We start from the raw sequence: 22281 nt of genomic DNA, 5'->3' as shown, positions 1-22281 counted from the left end.
GGAACAGTTTCAGAGAAGGACACAGAGCGGGCAGGAAATTTGAGGAAACTGAAGGGAGTGACAGTCAAATGACATCGTTCTACATGTCCACTTGAGAGTCAGAGAAATAGGAAATGATAGATCATCATCATCTTCCCATCTGGATCATAGTTATATTGATTTTACTCTTGTTGTGGTTATTAGTCACATAGTCAGCCAGGTGTTTAGATGGGATTTGGGTTTCTTAAACACTTATCAAGTTCTTTCCAAGGACTTGGGATAGGCTGTTGTTTAATGGCATTAAACATATTGTTAGAGGATGTCAGCTCTTTCCAAGTAAAGCTACCATTTTCAATTGACTGCTGGTGATTTCATCAATGCCAATACCAATAGCACTTAGACTTATATACCGCTTTACAGTGCTTTACAGTCCTCTCTAAGTGGTTTACAGAGTCAGCCTATTGCCCCCAAAATCTGGGTCTTCATTTTATTCACCTTGGAAGGATGGAAGGCTGAGATAACCTTGAGCCTGATGAGATTTGAACTGCCAAATTGCAGGCAGCCAGCAGGCAGCTGAAATAGCCAGCAGTACGGTACTCTAACCACTGCGCCACTGCAGCTCATGTAATTGTTATTATTAATTAATGCTATTAATAATACTACTATTCTATGCATATCCTTTTGCAGTGTTCTTCAACACTGCTCTTTTGATGCTCTTCTAATTGTTTAAGCTTTCTGTTTGGGTCCACTAAATCCAGAGTATCAGATCAGGGAAGACACAGTACTAATGTATCTTGTGGCAAGGAAGGAGGAGGTTTAATTGCATTACTCTCTGGAATTGCTCAATCTGCTAGAAAAACTGGGATCAATATTACAGGGAAATATTTTAACATATGAGGGTTTTTTTTTTGTATTTTTATTAGTAAAAGAAAAATACACAACCAATAGCTGGTAAAAGACAATACAACATCCACTGTTTTGCTTTACATTTGACTACGTTTCGAGACATTCCCATAATATCAAAATCATTATCGACATCAAAGGTTAGGTATCTTCTTCCCTCCCTCCCTCTTTCCTTCCCTTGTTTCTTCTTTCCCACTCCCCTTCCTTCCCTCCCTCCTTCTCTCCTTCCCTCCTTCCTTCCCTCCTTTCTTTTCTCCTTTCCTCCTTTCCTTCCCCCTCCCTTTCCTCTCTCCATCCCCCCTCCTTCTCTCATACCTTCCCTCCTTTCCTCCTTCCCTCCTTCCTTTCTTTTCTCTTAAATTCCCTCCTTTCTTCCCTCCTTCCCTCCTTCCTATCTACTCTCCTTCTCTCCTTCCTTCCCTTCCTCTTTCCCTCCTTGTTTCCCTACCTTCTTCCCTCCCTCCTTCCTATCCCACTTTCTTCTCTTTCTTCAAGTTTTTTTCAAGTATTTCCTTCAAGCACCACAACCTAAGTTATTTCCTCTGTGTTTCCCTATTCTTTATACACTTATAAAAGACATTGCACAATCATGATTTAAGCCATGAAATTGCACAATGGGTTTAGTGTGGCAGGTTGATTGATGGTCACATTGTCTATAAGACACCTTCACTGTAAGCACTTGTAACAAGGTATTACACCGCAGAGGGCTGGATTTTGGAGCAAAGTTTAATTGAAACCACAGTATAAATTCCCCTTATAAGTGTTCTGAATGTTAGGCTTCACCCCATTTGGGAAGGTTCATAAGAAGTTAAGGAACTATAGCTAGAAAGGATTTAGTGACGATAACAGGAAGCCACAGCCCAATTCCACCAACTACAATGATTCAATAATATATCCAGGGCTGGGCTTCAAAAATTGCAGCAATGGGTTCATTGCCCTGTTGCTGGGTAGGTGTGGCCATGGTGGGTGTGGCCTACCCAGCCTCCTGCACCATGGCAGGGGGGGGGGGATGTTTTTCACCCTCCCCAGGCTCTGGAGGCTTTCTTTGAGCCTCTGGGAGGGAGAAAATTGCTTCCCCCTGGGCTCGGAGTGGCCCTCCGGAGGGCGTTAACAGGTCCGTTTCTGGACTTTGGGAACTTCCGATAGGCCCATTTTTTGCCCTCCCCAGGCTCAGGAGGCTTCCCTCAAGTCTCCAAGAGGGTGAAAACTGCTTCCCCGGGCTCCGGAGGCCTTCTGGAGGCTGGAAACAGGCCCATTTCTGGACTTCCAGTAGGCCTGTTTTCCCCCCTCCCCGAGCCTCCGCGCAGGCCATGCGCTTATCTGGCATGATAAACAGGCCACGTGGAGACTCCTGGGAGGGGCGTGGTGGGGTGGGAGGGGCCAGCCAGGGGTGGCATTAGGGGGTTTGCGAAACTGGGCGGAATCCTAGCTAGAGATCGCCCGAACCTGTGCAAACCCTCAGCAGCCTACATAATAAAATAATAAAAATAAAATAATATTCACCCTTCTTATGTTTTGTTTTCATTTCTGTCTACATGATGGATGACTTGGTACAATAGTCTGGGCTTCCATCTGTCTTTTGCAGCCATGCAATTTCCTATCATAATCTTTTCTCCTCCATTTTTGTTGAATAGTATCAAGTGAGCGGCCAATTGCTTATATCTCAGCAATTTTGCTATCCATAAGAAACTATTTATAGCAGGCAATACTCAATGCCTAGAACAGATCAATATAACCACAAGTGCATAATGGATTCTAATAGAAATGACCTTTAATTCAGGATAATTAAAAAGTTATTAACCAGATTTTTAAAAAAGCAAATTTTGGAGTATGGTGTATGAAAGCAAAAAGCAGATACTGAAGTTATGGAATCTCTTATAAAAGTCCTGATTTAACAGGGATTAATAATCTAAATATTACTGGTAATGTAATCTACATTATTTTGCCAAAAGCATTTAAAAAATTTAAAGTAATGTTGTTATACACAACTTAATTATTGAATGACAAGAAATTCCAGGATTTAGCACATATCCAAGTCAGGTTTCTTTTACAAAGGGATCCTTGGAGATGCTATGCCATTTTGTAATATTTATATCTGTTTACAGGTACAGCAGCTGTGCATAGTGGGGGCCAAAAGCCAGGTGTTAAAGCAAGTGACTATCATAGGTGCTCATGAATCCAATTTCTAGAGATAGGAGAACACCAACAGATACTTTAAGGCTTAATGGGACTTCTTCATTTGCATGGGTACATGCTCATGTCTAAGCAATACTGAGGGGCTAGCCTAGGTTTTCAAAAGTGGAATTCTTGTGTGAGCTATGGCTCCAGAAAAATATTGTGAAAAGTTCTTTTCTCTGAAAGGAAACTTCCCCTTCATCTTATCTTCTGTTTCTTTAGATTTCCTCCTAAGAAATTCCTAAGGTCTCTTCTAGCCCTATTACTCAATGTTCTATGTTGGTAAGTTGTTCCCAACTGTAGGGGGCAGTGCTCATCTCTGTTTCAAAGTTGAAGAGCCAACACTATCCAAAGATGTCTCCGTGGTCATGTGGCTGGCATGACTAAACACCGAAGGTGCACAGAACGTTGTTATCTTCCCACCAAAGGCGGTCCCTATTTTTGTACTTGCATTTTTACATGCTTTTGAACTGCTAGGTTGGCAGAACCTGGGACAAGTAATGGGAGCTCACTCCGTTACACGGCACTAGGGATTCAAACCGCCAAATTGCTGACCTTTCTGATCGACAAGCTCAGAGTCTTAGTCACTGAGCCACCACATCCCTTTATGTTGGTATGTTCCCACTATGTTCCTAACTGTCCTAGCATGGCTGACTCAAGAATTCTGGGAGTTGGAGTCCACAGGTCGTAAAGTTGCCCTAGTTACCCACTCCTTTCTTACACAACGTGGTTGCCATCCCCTTGCCTTGCTCAGCAACTGGTTGGAGGAAGAGTACTTTCCCGTTTTTCTTCTTATGCATAAGACTCCAAAATGGTTGCAACGACCTAGCTAGCTACTATTGCTTTGCTCCCTTACATTCCCTATGGTCTAGCTGGAGGGAACAGATTACAGGGTAGTGGGGGAGCAGCGAGAATGCTCACATAGTTGTGGACAAGTGCTGCAGAAGGTACGAGAGATGAAGTGATGACCCCTGTGGAAAACCCTGGAGTTTGGAAGGAACTGTTTCTGGAGGTGGAGAAAGAGTCAGAAGAACCTCTCTCAAAACTATAGTGAGATTATTTGCAAATTACCGTGCTGAATGTTCATATCAAAATAACACAAGTGTTTGCCTATCAGCTTGGAGATACCAGAGCAAACCTGTCCAACTGGTTTGCTCAATGTTAAGAAGTTCCTATTCTGTCCAGTTACTAAATCTGGAACATTAATTCCCTTCCCACCTGTCTTTTTCTTGTGGTAAACCTGTATGTATGTGTGTGTGTGTGTATGTTTATCTGTCTCTCTATAGGTATGTGTATATGCAGACAATCACAAAACAATCCCTTTTCCAATTTTACTCTGCCTCATGTTTTAGATGTGTGAGTATTTAACCTTTGAAACATGCACTTTCTCCTCCTTAAACGTTATATTATCCAACCAGATTTGCAAACTTTGCAGCAGCAGAAATATTTTCCCCAATTCTTCCTGCATTGAACTTGGCCCGTTCTATTATGGGAAAGTAAATATTGAATTATAATTTGCATGTACCAGAGTTTATGTCAACGTCATGAAAGCTTTTTTTTTTATACCTGATCTATTGTTGCTCCCTGGAGATTTTTTTTCATTCTCTTCATCATCGCTGTCACAAGATATTGGCTGAACATCTAGCTTGTATTCCACTTGATTTACACCACATTCCTGCTTTGTAAAGTTTCTCTGAGCAACAAGACGGTGATGGATAGCTGCATAGAGGGATTCAATGTCCTTTGTGCTGGCCTATGTGATAGATAGACAGAAAGCAAGGATCCATGAGGTGTTGTATTCCAGAGCACCAATGAAAAGGTGAACAAGCAGTGGTGGGATTCAGCCAGTTCGCACCTATTCGGGAGAACCGGTTGTTAACTTTCTAAGCCATTTGGAGAACCGGTTGATGGAAGAAATCTCCTTTTGTTTTTTCCCCCACTTTACAGGGCTGATCCCTGTAAAGGAAGGCAGGAAGGAAACATTCTGGTGTTGTTTCTAGCCTAATCTTTATTGCCCTGCTTTATTGCCCTGCCTCCAGTTAACCCTTATTACATTGTAACAGTTGATGTGAAGCGCCCATTGACGTGAATGACGTTGAGTTGGCCACACCCACCCAGTCACATGACCATCGAGCCATGCCTACCTAACTGGTCATTAGGGCAAAAAACCGGTTGTTAAATTATTTGAATCCCACCACTGTCAGAACAAGCAACAAGAAAATAAAAAAAAAGTTAAGAACCATCTAACAAGAAGAGAAAGTGACAGTGATTCAGAGATTTTTAAGCAGAAAACGTGTAATGCTTTACAAGTTCAAAGGGAAGTGTATGTTCAATACCATAATTTTCACAGAGAAATATGCCATAAAATTGAGACATACGCATGTCCATCAGCTGTCCTTGACTTTGACCTGTCAAACAAAGTATCTATTTTATGCTATTTGCTCCATTTTACTTTATTTTTAACATACACCTGTACTCAAAATCCAGCTTTTTCGGGATGACTTAGAGCAGTGTTTCTTAAAACCTTTTTCTCTCAAGATTCCTTCCCACTTTAAAAATTATAGAGGAGACCTCCCCCAAAAGACCTTTAGTTTGTATGGATGACTATTAAAAATTAAAATTGATGCATTTCCTGCTACTACTCTTCCTCACAATTGTTTGATGGGATTCTAATATTGTGCTCCTTTTCAACAGAGGCTGGCAAACAAATTTGATTTTGCAGGCCCTTGGAGGGAATACTTTTTGAGAAAAACTGACTTAGAGCAACACAGTAGAACATTCTTAGGTATGTTAACCAGTTCTTAGCCCAACCGATTATTTTAAAGAAAAGGGTCTGTTATTTATTTATGTATTTTGTATACTAATTACCACTATTCAGGTTTTCCACAAACCGGTTTTATGATATAGAAATTGAGCAACAAGTAAAACATCTAAAAATATCACTGGGTATGTACGAATATGTAGAATTTGATTGGCATAAAAATATAGGAATGTTGAACAAAATAATAATGAAAGATTAGACTTTAATAAAAACACGTATATATAACTTGTCAAATATAGGTATGATGAATATTTTATTTGTGTTAAAATGTGATTAGAAAGATTATATTTTTTAAAAAAATATAATAGTGGCACAATTAAAAATTAGAAAGGGGATAAACAATGGAAGATTATAATTTAATATAAGTCTGTGTATTGTTATCAGAACTATATAAGTCTGTTAAACGCAACAAATGTGATTATTAATATTTTATTTGTAGTAAAAGGAGTGATATTTAGAATATGGAGATTGGCATAAAATAATATACTGAAATATCGAACAATCAAAGAATGAAAGATTATAATTCAACAAAATATGTGTATTATTACTAATGTTTTATAAGATTATCAATGGTATTAAATATGAAGAATATTGTTATATTTGTACTACAATATAAGATATTTCAGTCCACACTGTTAACACAACAATATGTTTGTAGAAAAATAAAAAACAAAATAATAGCAATAGCAATAGCAGTAGACTTATATACCGCTTCATAGGCCTTTCAGGCCTCTCTAAGCGGTTTACAGAGAGTCAGCATATTGCCCCCAACAATCTGGGTCCTCATTTTACCCACCTCGGAAGGATGGAAGGCTGAGTCAACCCTGAGCCGGTGAGATTTGAACCGCTGACCTGCTGATCTAGCACTAGCCTGCAGTGCTGCATTTAACCACTGCGCCACCTTGGCTCAATAAAAATGTCATTGAAGTTTTATATGTATTCTTATTTATGTGTCTTAGTGCTTCTTAAGTGAAGGCATTAGTAACTCCTTGCAAGTACTTCACTGCCCCCCCCCCCCAAAGGAAGGTTAGGAACCTTCATGGTATTGGACCTGGGTACTTGAGAGACCGCCTGCTGCCAATTACCTCCACTAGACCGATTAGATCCCACAGATTAGGCCTCCTCCAAATCCTATCCGCCGGCCAGTGTCGACTGGCGACTACCCGGAGGAGAGCCTTCTCTGTGGCTGCTCTGACCCTCTGGAACGAACTCCCCGTGGAGATTCGAACCCTCACCACCCTCCAGGCCTTCCGCAAAGCCCTCAAAACCTGGTTGTTCCGACAGGCCTGGGGCTAAAGAGCTGTTGCCCCCGTCTCGAATGGTATGACTGTTGTGAGTTTTAAATTATATATTGTTATGTTGTTGTTTTTAAAACTTTTGTCTGTATCCCCCTCCCCGGTTCGAGTTGTGAGCCGCCCTGAGTCCCCTTCGGGGGAAAAGGGCGGCATATAAATTTAATAAACTGAACTGAAACTGAAACTTCTTGGAATAGTGTGCAAAGGAATGCTACAGAATATTGATAAATACCAGGAAATATCTTCTGGTTCAATTAATAGTTTTTTAAAAAATTCCTTGAAAATCAAAGTGTAAATCAATTAAAATGGAAAACTTAAATTTCTTATCCTTTTCTAGGATCACACAATGTCGCATTATCATCACCATCACCTATCCAATGAATATCTCAGATCTTTGAATTGGGTATTTCCCAACAATTCAGGTTTTATCCCAGAATCTAGGAATCACAGGATTCTTATTCTTACTTGTATTAGGAAAACTTTGACGGACCCATCCTCCAGATCTGTTGCTGTGATGCACACACTCTTCCGGTTTGCTCTTTCTATCACCATCTGACTCCACAACCTGGTGTTAAGAATAAGCCTCATGCTTCCTTGATTTCGCATGACTGCAAGCACAAGAGACAATTTCAAAAATGTAGGCAAGGAAATTGAAATACACCAGATTTTCCTAGCAATTTTGGGAATTTCCATTACTTATTCTCATGACATTGAAGGGCTTCCGTTTTTTCCAAAGAGAGAAAAATAGGATTTTCTGTATGAATCTGGATTTAGCAGCCTCCAAAGTGGTTGCAGGTGTTTCTACTACTCTTTCTTATGTACAGAGTATATGTACATAACTGCATTGACCAGTCACAGCAGCATAGCAATAGCAATTGCACTTATGTGCTGCTTCATAGTGCTTTACAACACTCTCTAAGTCTAAGTGGTTTACAGTTATTTGTCAAGTTGAAAGGAGGGCAAATTAACCTGTTTGGTTGATTGGCTCATTTGCCCTCCTTTTTCTTGACTTGGCCAGTGATGCTCTACAAACTTGGCAAACCATTTTAATTATAGAATAAACCTGCAAAATATAACAATCCAGATCCAAGCCAAATGGGTTTAACTATGGGGAGAAGGATTAAGAGATGAAAAACTAATAATAATAGAACAACAGAACAGAATAACAGAATTGGAAGGGACTTTGGAAGTCTTCTAGTCCAACCCTCTGCTTAAGCAGAAAACCCTATATACCATTTTAGACAAATGGTTGTCCAATTTCTTGTTAAAAACCTCTCTAGGAAGGGTTCTCTAATACTCAGCTTAGGACTTCCAAAAGGCTACCGTTTGATGTGGAACAATCTTGACTTTTTAGTCTTTGTACTCTTCTTCAGAACTATGGTTTTAATCCTATACAAATGGAGTAATTAAAACTCCATTGTGATTAATTGTCAAATCTTTTTCATGTGAAAGCCCGCTAAAATGTTTAAATAAAGATTAAAATATTTAATCTTTTGGTGATACGTTTTTGCAAATGGATTGCAGGTGGATTGTATGTGCACATCCTTTTAATAAATTAGTTTATCTGTACATGAGAGACCACCAGGGAATACCAAACTGTAAGCTAGACTGAGAAGTCAAAGCAAATCCTAAAGAAAGAATTATATAGTTGTGTCCCTATGATTCCTAGGAATCAAGAAGACCTTACATTACACTTGATTTTAGCCAAAGGGCTGAGAAGCGATAGACCTTGCATTTATATACAGAACTGCAAAATAAATTTTTACCCAGTCTTGACTGAAGCATTTCATGCTGATTGCTGGAGGTATCATTGAGTCTCAAACAACCACTCCCCCTTTCAGTCCAGCATAACAGGGCTTTATTAAATAAAAAAAGCCTGCAGTTGATCTAAGACAGAAGAAATGATCATCATTATCATTATTTCTATGACAGAAAATGTTTCATACCAATGGTCAAATGGCTTCTAAGCTATTTCTATAGTTGCTATCAATTAAAAGAATGAAAATGACAACTAAATGAGCTTAACTGAATACTGTACGTTAATTACTTAGATGTTTAAAAAGAAGGGAAAAACAGAATTTCTTATCAGAAGTTGAAATAAATAATCTCTTCTTGGAGGAAAATGATTATTAGCGAACTTGCGAAATTCTTATCTCCTTGTTCTTATGACAATACTAGAAAAATCCTACTGCAAAGTAATTTTCATCTTTTCAAAAAGGATTTCTTTTCTAAGAGTGTGTTTACTTAGCAAGCATGACTAATTATCCTAATCCAGTGTGTGAAAAAGCAGATTTCATTATGCAGATCCCTAGCTGAATGATAAATTATATCCAGATCGAAGCTCATATGCAGATTCAGCTAAGGGCTTATGCATGTAACCAGAATCTGTCTAGTAAAAATCAGTGACTCTGTCTTTCTACTGTCAAAAGGTTGAGGGATCAGCCCCTTTCCTGCTGTCTCAAACAACTGGTCAACATAATATTTGCTCTTTGACAAAAGCTTCCAACCTGGGCAGTTCTAACTGCTGCACTTGTAGACAACTGGATTAGTTTTATGATTTAGACAACTACAAAGGGAATTACATGGATAATGAAAATACTGTTACATTATCTGAACATTATCTTCCCCAACATTGAAGTAATTGCTTTTATTTCCACCTCATTTTTCTGAAACAACAGCACATGTACAAGACAGAAACATGTGAAGATATAATTGTGTAATTTAGGACCCTACATGAGATGGAGTGGCTTTCATGCTTTTTAGTGCTCATGGCTGCATTTTCATTTCCTTTGTGGCTAGTTTGGTAACTCCTGAGAAACTGTTCTGGAATTCAGAGGAGTGTGACAATTGATCGTTACAATTAAATAACTTTTGAAGAAGCTAGGTTTAAGAAAAAGAACGGATAACAGATACGTCTACAGATTCTCAGTCATCAAGATCATAATTGTCCCAAAGGTGCTTTTTAAAGATGTAACTGGACTTTCTGGTTTTTCTTTGAAGATGATTCACTTCTCATCCAAGAAACTTCTTCCACTCTGACTGGATGGTGGAGAATGCAAATGACCAGCTACCTGTCTGCAAGGAACATACATCTTTCCATTCCCCACTATCCAGTCAAAGCTGAAGAAGCTTCTTAGGTGAAAAGAGAAACATCTTCAAAGAAAGTCCAGTTGCCTCTTGAAAAAGCACCTTTGGGACAGATGACAGATACGTTGCATATTAACTATTGGTAGACCTCAACTTACAACTGAGCCCCGGATAAGACATCGCGTTTGTAAGTTGAATCACCATGTTACTAGACTCAATTTTACAACAGTTCTTAAAACAGTCATCAAGCAATTCAGTAAGCACATTGCATAATCATAAATCTGAGTCTAGCTTAACCAATGGGTGTTGTTTGCTAGTTTTTGCCAGAAAATGGTAAAATAAATTGCAAAATATGATCATGTGACTGAGAGATGCTGCAATCAATCATAAATGCAAACCAATTGCCGAATGTCCGGAATACTCTGGGGATGGGTTTGAAGACAGGATGTAAATAACTTTTTTTGAGTCTGTTGCAACAGTGAACAACTCTGAATAACCAATAAGCAACTACAGTATTTGTAAGTTGAGGATTACTGTGGTTACCAAATGAACTAAAATAAATTACTGACACTAATATGAGATAATATTCCTCATTCAGTAACTGGCTTCAATAAAAAAAAAAATCAGCAGCATGCCTAATTCCCATTGACCTACTGTTACAAAAAACATAAAGTCACTGTGTTAAATCAGGACATTAACAACTGTTTGAAATATACCTGCAATACGTTGTGTTCCTCTTCTTCACCTGTTGTAATTTCTATTTCCTCCAAAAAATATCTTTGGGCTGTTTTACTAGATAGGTAAGCTGCAGCTGATTCTGCTAGCGTCGAACCCTTAGCAAAATGAGGTGCTATTTCACAAGAAAGTAAGGAAGAGAAATGATGAAATTGCTACAGAAGGAAGGTCTTACACAGGAATGAATATTATAGATATTAAATACATTATCTCCCAATTGATTTCAGTTCAAAATTAGCTATTATTAACATGGAATTAGACCTTTCTGTGGCAATGAAGCTGGTGAGATTGAATGGATTAACTGTGTTGTGTGTGTATATATGTATGTATCAGTGGTGTGATTCAAAATATTTTACCACCGTTTCTGTGAGCATGGCTTGGTGGGCGTGGCTTGACTTGTGGGCATGGCTTGGTGGGTGTGGCTTGGGAAGGATACTGTAAAATCTCCATTCCCTCCCCACTCCAGGGGAAGGATACTGTAAAATCTCCATTCCCTCCCCACTCCAGGGGGAGGATGCTGTAAAATCTCCATTCCCTCCCCACTCCAAGGGAAGGATACTGTAAAATCTCCATTCCCTCTCCACTCCAGGGGAAGGATACTGTAAAATCTCCATTCCCTCCCCACTCCAGGGGAATGATATTGTAAAATCTCCATTCCTTCCCCACTCCAGGGGAAGGATACTGTAGAATCTCAATTCCCTCCCCACTCCAGGGGAAGGATGCTGTAAAATTTCCATTCCCTCCCCACTCCAGGGGAAGGATACTGCAAAATTCCCATTTCCTCCTGATTAGCTGGGACTTTGGAGGCAAAGAATAGATGGGGGCATGGCCAGTCAGAGGTGGTGTTTACTGGTTCTCCAAACTACTCAAAATTTCTGCTACTGGTTCCCCAGAACTGGTCAGAACCTGCTGAATACCACCTCTGGTATATACATAGGTTGGATATCCCTGTCTGAGAGGTTTATGAGGATTCCTGCCTTGGGCATAGGGTTGAACTGGAAGACCTCCAAGGTCCCTTTCAGCCTTATGAGTCTATGAAGTTTCACCTACATTTTGTGTACAGGTTGTGCCTCCAGAACACACACGAACACACACACACACACACACACACATATATATATATATATATATATACATATATATATATATATATATATATATATATATATATATATATATATATATATATATATATATATATATATATATATATATATATATATTAACCTGTGAACTTCTCTGGCTGGGAAATAAATTACAAAATACTCTTTGAGTGGGATGGATGGTTCAGAAATGTGAAAAGTAAATAAATTAGAGAGGAATACATCAGGCTAGAAAGACAAAGTAGTCTGATGTGATATATGACATGTTGGTTTTTGAGTTTGACTTTGCCTTAAATCAGCCATCCCCATTCTGGACTCTTGTAGATGTAACTCCCATCACCAGAGGCGTTTTTGCAGGGGATTATTGAACTGTCAACTTGTTCTGGTTGAGGAAGGCCCAATTTTCAGGGCTTAATCCAATAACCACATACAAAATGTCATGAAAGTGCAACATCAATTTTATACCATTGTTTTCTAAGAAACAGAACCTACTTGCCCATGGGGGAATGGTATGGAAATCTGGGGCACAGATGGGCTCCTTTTCACTGATATCCTTGGACTGCAGTTCTGGGGATTTCTCAGGCTTCTAGAAAAATTGGAGAAAGAACCGATTTGAATTAATACAATTAGGTCTGGAAAGATAACAAAAATATTGTGCGCGGACCTTTAAACACGTGAAAGGCATTGTAAATGTACCCAGTGGCATAGGCGAAGCTAGGCTAGGCTAAAATAGCATTGGGTAATTTGTGGTTCAGAATGGGAGAGAACTCAGACATTGTGTTAAATAATGTGCAGGAGGACATCATTATTAGTCTATAATAGAATTTATGTGTTTTGGAATAGCATGTTGTGTGAATACATGACTGAGGTTTATTTAACCTGTTCTTAAGGTTCAGTCTGTTGCATGAACTAAGGCAGTACGTGGCAATCCCATGGTCTCTAATACAGAGGTGGTATTCAGTCAGTTCTGACAGGTTCTAGAGAACCGGTAGTGGAAATTTTGCGTAGTTCGGAGAACCAGCAAATAGGCTGGCCCCACCCCCCGCTGCCTCCCAGCTGATCTTCTTTTGTTGCCCTGAACAGGAAAATGGAGCTGGAAAGCAGGTTAGTGGGGTGGGCAGGGAATGGGGATTTTGGCAGTATCCTTTCCCTGGAGTAGGGAGTGAATGGAGATTTTGCAGTATCTTTCCCCTGCCACGCCCACAAAGCCATGCCCACAGAACCGGTAGTAAAAAAATTTGAATCCCACCACTGCTCTCATATAGTAGTGAGAGATGGGAACATTTCTATCCTGTCTTTGAGAAAGCAAGTTAATGTGATTTTTTTTTTTTTTACAAATATCTTGCTATATTATATAAGTCAAGCGGAAATTATCTTTCAAAAATTAAGTTTGATCCATATATTATCCACAGTAAATAGATTCTGGTGCCCTTTGACTCTAAATTTATTATTTATTTTGCTTATTAGAATAAAATATCTAATATAAATGTCTGTACATTAAATAGGTAACGCATATGGCTTCAATACAGATTGAGGACTAAAATTACCAAAATCCTGTTAACTTTTAAGCTAACTATCTGGGATAAAAACAAAAGTTGTCATAATTAGCTCTGTTTAGATGGATATTCTTGACTACATATATCAAGATCCAGAGGTGGGTTGCAACCAGTTCGGGTGAAATGGTGATTCGGACCAGTGACAGGGCCTGCCCACCTGCCTCAGCACGATCCCGTCTTATATAGTCCCTGTGTTTTTGAATTCGCGTGCATGCGCGGAAGGTGTGAATGCTCACATTTTCTGTGCTGGATGAACCAGTTGTTACATTATGTGCCGCTTACCTCTGCCAAGATCCTACTTAATCTCCCTGATTTGTTCAATACTATGGTCTAAAATCCTCGGGTCAAAAGCAACACGAATTTCTTATAGCACAGGATCTTAGTGCCAAATTGGGTAAGGGGAAGGTACATGCATTATTCCTAGATCCATAAAGTCTCACTTAATTGGAAGAACCCATTAAGTAACACATTTATCAGCCCTCTGGATACACTTTTGCTATTATCAGTTATTCACATGTTTACATAGTATCTAGAAATGTGCATATCCAATAATGTATTTTTAAGATGTTGAGAATAAAATCATTTTAACCATGTTGTATTAGATGATCCTGAATTTGTAATGTGAATACTTTCCAGTTACAGAATTACCTAATGGATGAATGGTGTCATTCCCATTTCCTGCAGATCTGTTTGTTGGAAACACTAATTCAGTTGCGCTGGCTTTTCAGCACCTAATGGGACTACTGACCACAAGGGGGCAATAGAGTGTAGATGAAAAGTTAAGGAAGTGTCCTGTGCCCTTTTCCACCCCTTCCTTTTTCTTTTAAATTGCTAATCTGAAGGGGACCTACAGCTTATTATGCCCTTTCTCCCCTTATTTAGTTGTATAGAATGCTCTTTGACTTTTTCTTGTAGCTGAATATAATTGGCTAGGCTTTGCCAATCCTTAAAATAAACATTACAAATAAACATTATTACTATTTTTTTTAAAAAAAAAACACTGCTTCACTAAGTATTGAGGGGTTCTTAGTGCTCTCTGGGAGATTGATTAATTTCTCTGATGTTTCATTAACAAACAGGATAAGATCATCACTGCATTGTGCACTGATGATGTTACCTAGTTTGGGTAATGAAACGTCTGTGAGAAAACAACCAAGTTTAGAGAGCACCAAGGACCCCTCATTTCAACCGTGAGCTACAAATATTCTCCTCTATTGGTATCACTAAAGATTCCCCAGGTAAAATTCTCACTCTTGGGAATCTTGCAAACAGCCACAGAACATTTCAACTCCAAACAATGCTGAAGATATGATTTATTTAATAGCAACAGATGTGCAGAAAATAGGTGAAATATTTAATGGTTGGGATTGGGCTATTACTGCTGATTGGTGCAGCTGAAATGATTATTCGGAATTTTTTGAATAAATATAAATTTTATTATTGGATCAAGGGCTGTTTAGATATACTATAGTATACTAGAATAAAATGTTTTTTTGTAGCTTAGGAGAGAGGCAAACGTATAAACAGTTTTAAACTGATAATTTATTGTCACTAAGAGTATTGCAAATATGAGACGTATGTCTGAAATGACTGAAGTGAGAAAGATATCTCTTTAACTATTATTTCCTGATCATCTAGATTCAGATTTAACAATGGGAAATGCAAATGACTATACCCTTCAAATTCATTAATTAAATGAATTAATTAAATTCATTAATAAATTCATTGGTATTAAAGCATTCATTAATACTTACCAAAACTCTTTCTACTATATTTTCTCCAAATACGAAGTTAGAATGCTCACTTTCTGAGACAGTTCTGTCTTTGACTAATCGATTGCTTGAATTAAAAAAAAGGAATATGTATTTGTTTACTTGCTTAATTATAACAAGCACTTAATTACAAGCAGTATACTGCTCTAAACCAAATAAGGCTCTAAATGGCTTAAATATATTATGAACAATGACGATAGATGAGAGGCAGAGACAGACAAATAGACAGCCAGAAACATTGGCCACTGTTTCTCCTAGGGTTATTTTTTACCCCATTTCAACCTGCACATTCTATTTTGTAACCCTGAGCTGCCATACTTACTTATAGTAAGACCAGTTTAGTCTATCCTTTACCTCGTAACTATTATGTTACCGTTATGACCTAACTTTGATAAGAGCTTTCCTTCCTTCCTTCCTTCCTTCCTTCCTTCCTTCCTTCCTTCCTTCCTTCCTTCCTTCCTTCCTTCCTTCCTTTCCTTCCTCCCTCCCTCCCTCCCTCCCTCCCTCCCTCCCTCCCTCCCTCCCTCCCTCCCTCCCTCTTCCCTCCCTGCCTCATGAAAAAAGCTCATGAAATTCTCTCTATAATAATTCTATCAACTATCCAAGACTTGACCTTTGTCCTTTACGTTGGCATCCTTCTGAAATTTCCTTGTCTCTACTTCAAAATCTGAAAGTATGCTCCACTTTTCCAGGTTGTCAAGCGGCAATCCCAAATCATAATTCAGAATAATTGAAAAGGTTGACCAATTGAATGAATATTTCTTTCTTTCAATCATCATCATTTAAATAGATTTCAATTAACTTACTGTGTTGTGCCAGAGCTTGAGATCTGTAATGGGTGAGGAAGTTTTTTGGAGATATCAATCCATGCATAGGTATCTTCAGACATCTAAAAACAATTCATTCAATCAAATTTCTTTCACATGCACTCTAAAACACATAGATTGTGATAACCTCCCCGTCTGTTTTATTCTACCCACTACAGCATTAGCTTCCAGAAGTAAGGAACCTGTATTATAAGTACCCAAACTCGCCCTCTTCATGGGAACTATTTTTTCCCAAAAAAACAATTTTATTGGATTTGCCTAACATATTTGCCTAAAGAAAGCGTTGAAACGGTGTTTTTCTTGTTTTATTTTCCCTAGAAAAAGTTTTGCTTCTCATCCAAGAAGCTTTAGTTCTTGGATGAGAAGAAAACTTTTTCAAGGAAAAAACCCAAGTCCAGTTGCTTGTTCAAAAGCACTTTTGGGATATTTCAAAACTTTCTTACACGAACGGAACTTTATGGCTGCAACAATAAGAACACGTACTCTTGATGGTGCATTATATTTTACCTGATTATCTGTTTCATGATTCTCCTCTAGACAATTTTCATCAATTCTTTTCTTTTCTGTTTTGTATGTAGTCGCTTGTGGCGGCTGCAGTTTGGCAGGGCGTAAAACCTCTCTTTGTCTGTTGTTGCTCGTTGGAAGATCTTGAAAAATAGAACGGAAAAATCATTTTAATTCACGCTATTCTTCTTATACTTGGGTTTCTTAAAAAAGTTGCTCTTTCAAGTGAAAAATAGAATTTTGTGTTTGCTTTAGTGCTTGGCTATCTCTTTATTATTCCTCCCTCAAGGACCACAGCAGCTAGATTTCCCTCAGGTTTAGCAAATATTTCAGAGTTCTCATTTTCCCTGCGCCATTTTAAATCTTTCCTCTTTGAAGGTGTAAATATGTAGAATAGAAATGATATACCTGTTTAAATCAAGCCTTATGACATGCATCCACATGGATGTTTAAGCACTGAACTTTCACGCATCATGTATCAGAATGCCACACAGGCTATAAGGTTCGCATAGAAGGCCATAGTTCTTGAAAAGCTAGTTTTATGGCAGATATCGGAAAAGCTATAGTTGGCATAGAAAACCACAGAAAACTCTAAGATTCAAATCATACCCAGAACAGTCACAAGGTTTAAACCTTATATCTCTTTCTTCTGCTGGTTTACGACAGATCAAGAGCTGGTTATTCCTCTGTAGGAAGACTGACTGACTGACAGCATGTTTCAGCATAGAAACAAAATGTTCCTCTTAACAAAAGCAACATCATTGCATCTCAAGCCTTTTATACATCTGTTGTGTAGTAGGCCTATGTTGTAGCCCGCTAACTGCCAGCGGAGCTGGTGGCAGTCTAGGACAATGAGGAGGTTAGGGAGGAACTTGGGCCAGTCCTGGAGTCTGGGGAAGGCTCTAATGGATGCTCTGCATCGGAAGCAGAGATAGAGCCAGGGCCGTCCAACATTTCTCAGCTGCCTTCGGAGTCGAAGATAAGTGGGGAAGAAGAACAGCTGGGGCTTGTTCCAGATCTGCGAATGCGCAGAGCTTTCAGGAGAGGAGAACAACTGAGGAACAGAGGCAGACTCTGGAAGAAAGGCACATGTGGACGCTGAATGGCCCATCCCTGGCTGGGGAATAAATAGAAGCAAAAGGGGAGGGGTGGTTGCAGGAGACAACAGTTCGTCTTTCTTTGCTTTTTGTGGTTCGTGCCTCAGAGACTTCTTGCCAAGAATTAATTTACAGCTTTGCGACTGGAATTATCCAAGGACTGATAAGGTCTGTGATTGCAATTAACCCTCAGAAGAATTATTGCCTGGACTTTTTTGTGTGTGAATTCACCAGCAGTTAAATAAAGAGGGTTTTTTTTTCAGAACAAGAGGTCTGTTTCTTGGTTCTGCTAAGGCTGGGTCAGAACAGTCTATGACTGTAATTGAGCCCGCAGTTTTGGTCATAAGTCGTGATGGTAGTAAACCAGGCCAGCATTTGGCCATATATGATTCTATGCCCTTTTTTTGTGCAGGTTTTAAATGCCACAATTGTTAAGGGAATCCATTGTTGGCTATGGGGCCGATTATGAGGCAAAGGTAAACCCCCAGCTTCTGGCAAAAATGCTTTAAATTACAGTCATGTGACTATGGGGCTCTGCCAACGGCTATAAATGCAGGCCAATTACCAAAGCATCTAAAATGCATGACTGGCCAGGGGGATCTTGGAACTTCAAATCTAGGTTGTAAATCCCCTTTTTTGGGTTACACCGTAACTTTGAACAGTAACTAAATGTCGTAGGTCGAGGACTAACCTATAAGGTCAAACTCATCCAAAAGAGGTAGTGTTCAGTACAGCACAATAGTACAACACTACAACACTACTATCCCTGTAGGGAGGAGGAGGAGGAGGAAACGGAGGGATAGGAAGAGAAAGAGAGGATGTCGGGCAGGCGTTCTTTTTAAGCTGAGTGGAATTGAAGATGCGGCCGCACGGGCGATATTGGGTGTGCCGAGGTACACCCACATTACACCTGTCCTCCGTGAGCTGCACTGGCTACCAATTGGTCTCCGGACTCAATTCAAGGTGTTGGTTATTACCTTTAAAGCCCTACATGGCTTAGGGCCAGGATATCTTCGAGACCACCTGCTGCCACATACCTCCTAGCGGCCAGTAAGATCCCACAGATTGGGCCTCCTTCAGATGCCGTCAGCCAAACAGTGTCAGCTGGCGGGCCCTCGAAGGAGAGCCTTCTCTGTGGCTACTCCGACTCTCTGGAACCAGCTCCCCCTGGAAATCCAGACCATACCCACTCTCATGGCCTTCAGGAAAGCTGTAAAAACTTGGCTGTTCCGGCAGGCCTGGAGCTGTTGACCTCACTGTTGAGGTCCAGCCCCAACTAGAATGAATGTATGAAAGGTGTTTGTTGTTTTTAAATTGTTTTCTTTTATCGTTATGTGTTTTTTCTTATATTTTTTGTAAGCCGGCTGGAGTCCTTTGGGATTGGGCGGCATATAAATATATTTAATAAATAATAAATAAATAAGATATATGTGGAACATCATTCTTGTAGAAATAATAAGGTTGCCTCCCACCGACATTCTTTCAAAAAGCATGGACATGGTTTTGCCAGCAGGCCAGAGACCCCAAGGTACTATGGAGACCACCAAGTGGTTGGTCCAATTGTTGCCATCAGGGGTATCATTATGCTTTGTCAACCATGAAAGACAGGGAAGGGCTTTTGACTATACAGGTAGTCCTCACTTCACGACTTCTTGTTCAGCAACCATTTGAAGGTACAGAAGTGCTCAACCAGAAGACTTATGGCCGGTTCTTGAAGTTGTGGCTGTTGCAGTGTCCCCACAGTCACAGGATCATGATTGGGGCACTTGGCAACTGGCACACAGTTACAATGGTCACAGCTTCCCACAGCCACATCCTCACCACTTGCGATCTTCGCTGCCCGCTTCCAATAAGTCAAGTCGATGAGGAAACCAGCTACCACCTGATGTTGTGCTTAAAGACTGCACATGGTTCCTTCACAACCACAACCTGAACTTTAGGTCATTGTACACTGAAGATCGCATTTAATTTCATTGTACAAGGTGCAATGGCAATGAAGTAAACGAAACTACTTAATGAAAAGGGACAGAGCTGTGTCAGTCACTGATTGATATTGATATCTATGCTTTGCCAATTTTCCTCAATCTTTTACCTTTTCTATTTCCTTCTCTACCAGCTTTTACTCGTGGCACGACATAACCGCGAGCGTCAAAAGCGCGCTGACAACACCGCGGCGCTGAAACCGTGATGTCAAAAGTGCGCCGACAACAGTGCGCCGACAACAGCGCGCCGACAGAAGCGCGATTTAACTTAAGGTAAGGTTTAGGGTTAGGTTTAGGGTTAGGTTTAGGGTTAGTTTTAGTTAGGTTTAGGGTTAGGGTTAGGGTTAGGTTTAGGGTTATGTTACAGCGTGCTTCTGTCGGCACGCTGTTGTCGGCGCGCTGTTGTCGTGCGGTTTTGATGGCGCGGTTTTGTCACCGCGCTTTAGTCACACGCGCTTTAGTCGACCGCGGTTTTGTGGTGGAACCGCTTTTACTCACCAAAGGGGGGGGGGGGTAAGATTGTTTTATTTAAATAATTATCCATACCTTGTTCTGTTGTTTTCACCTCAACATAATCTTCTGATAGGCCGGAAGTCATGAATACATTGTTCTTCTTTACTACAAAGCAAACATTTTCCAAAATGTTCAACAAAATTCGTGTTCTTTTTTTTTTCAGATGTGACATTATATACTCAGCTTTATCTTCTCAAGCTTTTCCAAGACTTTTACTGTTTTTTTTTTTTTTTTTGGCAAGAATGGCATCCAGTTCACTTAAACTCATCAAAGCTCTCTTACAGAGATAATTGACTGAAGGGACCAGCCTGATGTTACAGACTAGCCCTTTGGAAAAGATATTTTTTGATCCAGCAAGCTGATGGGGATAAGAGAGGACAAGGAAGCTGGAGCCAGCCGGTGAGGATTTCTGATATACTAATTTATTGTATTTTAGCAGGAGTCTAGTACTGATATAGCAATAGCAATAGCAGTTAGACTTATATACCGCTTCATAGAGCTTTCAGCCCTCTCTAAGTGGTTTACAGAGTCAGCATATCGCCCCCAACAACAATCCGGGTCCTCATTTTACCCACCTCGGAAGGATGGAAGGCTGAGTCAACCCTGAGCCGGTGAGATTTGAACAGCCGAACTGTAGAACTACAGTCAGCTGAAGTAGCCTGCAGTGCTGCATTTAACCACTGCGCCACCTTGGTTCTGATATCCCATTTTTTGTGAGAACAATAAAGTGGCACAAGAACAAAACTAATTTGAATGAGCTTAATTTAAAAAATGCAGAGAGAGAGAGGGAGGGAGAGAAAGAGAGAGAGAGAAGAAAGGGATGGAAAAAAGAAAGAAGGAAGGAAGGAAGAACATATATGTTTCCATATCAATTTTATGTATTCACTTTCTAGATCAACTTTCAGCTTACCTGGCTGAGAAGGTGGAAACGATGGAATGATGATAAAGGATGATGTTCTTGCTTGTTTCTTGGAACCTACAGTTTCTGGAAAGGTAAATATTAAGTGTTTTTCCCCCCCCCCAGTAGCCTTGTATATTTCATAATCTTAAGAAAGCTATTTATAGTTGAATGCTGACGCAGTTCCTTGCAGGAACTGGGTATGCCTAGTTTAATGAAGAGAAGGACTAGGGGAGACATGATAGCAGTGTTCCAATATCTCAGGGGCTGCCACAAAGAAGAGGGAGTCAAACTATTCTCCAAGGCACCTGAGGGTAGGACAAGAAGGAATGGGTGGAAACTAATCAAGGAGAGAAGCAACTTAGAACTAAGAAGAAATTTCCTGACAGTTAGAACAATTAATCAGTGGAACAGCTTGCCTCCAGAAGTTGTGAATGCTCCAACACTGGAGGTTTTTAAGAAGATGTTGGATAACCATTTGTCTGAAATGATATAGGGTTTCCTGCCTAGGCAGGGGGTTGGACTAGAAGACCACCAAGGTCCCTTCCAACTCTGCTATTGTATTGTATTGTATTGTAGTTATAGTGGTACGTATTTTCACTAACAAGTAAGATGAGTTTCAGTGTTTTGTTATACATATCATTTCCCCTTACTGTCATTCTGCTATCATTTATTGGAAATGGTTAGAAATGAATGCATGATATTCAGCACTTAAGTCCAGGATGCAACATTTCAAACCAAATTTTGGAAAGCTGTACTTGCTAACCCATGGTGGGTTTCAAAAATTGTTGGAACCTACACTGTGGGTGTGGCCTCCTTTGTGGGAGTGGCTTGCCACCCATGTGACCGGATGGGAGAGGCTTGCCGCCCATGTGACCAGAGATGAGATATGAAATTATGAATTAGGACTTAGGTTGGTCCAAGTAGCTATTCAGAAACTCTGGCATTGAAGATGCAAGTCTTAAAGCTGTCAAGTTACAAGATCCTTGCCAGAGGTGGGTTTCAAAAAATTTTGGAACCTCTTCTATAGGTGT

At 39.8% G+C, this 22281-nt stretch overlaps 1 protein-coding gene across 1 annotated transcript in view; it reads right to left on the bottom strand.

The window, feature by feature from the left end:
• The window catches only part of RANBP3L (RAN binding protein 3 like), a 61166-nt gene that overhangs the window by 7203 nt on the left and 31682 nt on the right, over positions 1–22281 (bottom strand). The window contains exons 5-14 of the mRNA XM_032213894.1: positions 21260–21334; positions 20383–20538; positions 16632–16900; positions 16233–16315; positions 15409–15493; positions 12591–12684; positions 10977–11110; positions 8940–9060; positions 7639–7781; positions 4624–4810 (exon numbers count right to left, since the gene is read on the bottom strand). Of these exons, the coding sequence (XP_032069785.1) occupies positions 4624–4810; positions 7639–7781; positions 8940–9060; positions 10977–11110; positions 12591–12684; positions 15409–15493; positions 16233–16315; positions 16632–16900; positions 20383–20538; positions 21260–21334 (1347 nt within the window). The remainder of the gene's footprint in view (positions 1–4623; positions 4811–7638; positions 7782–8939; positions 9061–10976; positions 11111–12590; positions 12685–15408; positions 15494–16232; positions 16316–16631; positions 16901–20382; positions 20539–21259; positions 21335–22281) is intronic.

This window comes from Thamnophis elegans, chromosome 3, assembly GCF_009769535.1.
Source record: "Thamnophis elegans isolate rThaEle1 chromosome 3, rThaEle1.pri, whole genome shotgun sequence".
Lineage (NCBI taxonomy): Eukaryota > Metazoa > Chordata > Lepidosauria > Squamata > Colubridae > Thamnophis > Thamnophis elegans.
This window is presented reverse-complemented; position numbering and strand designations above follow the sequence as displayed.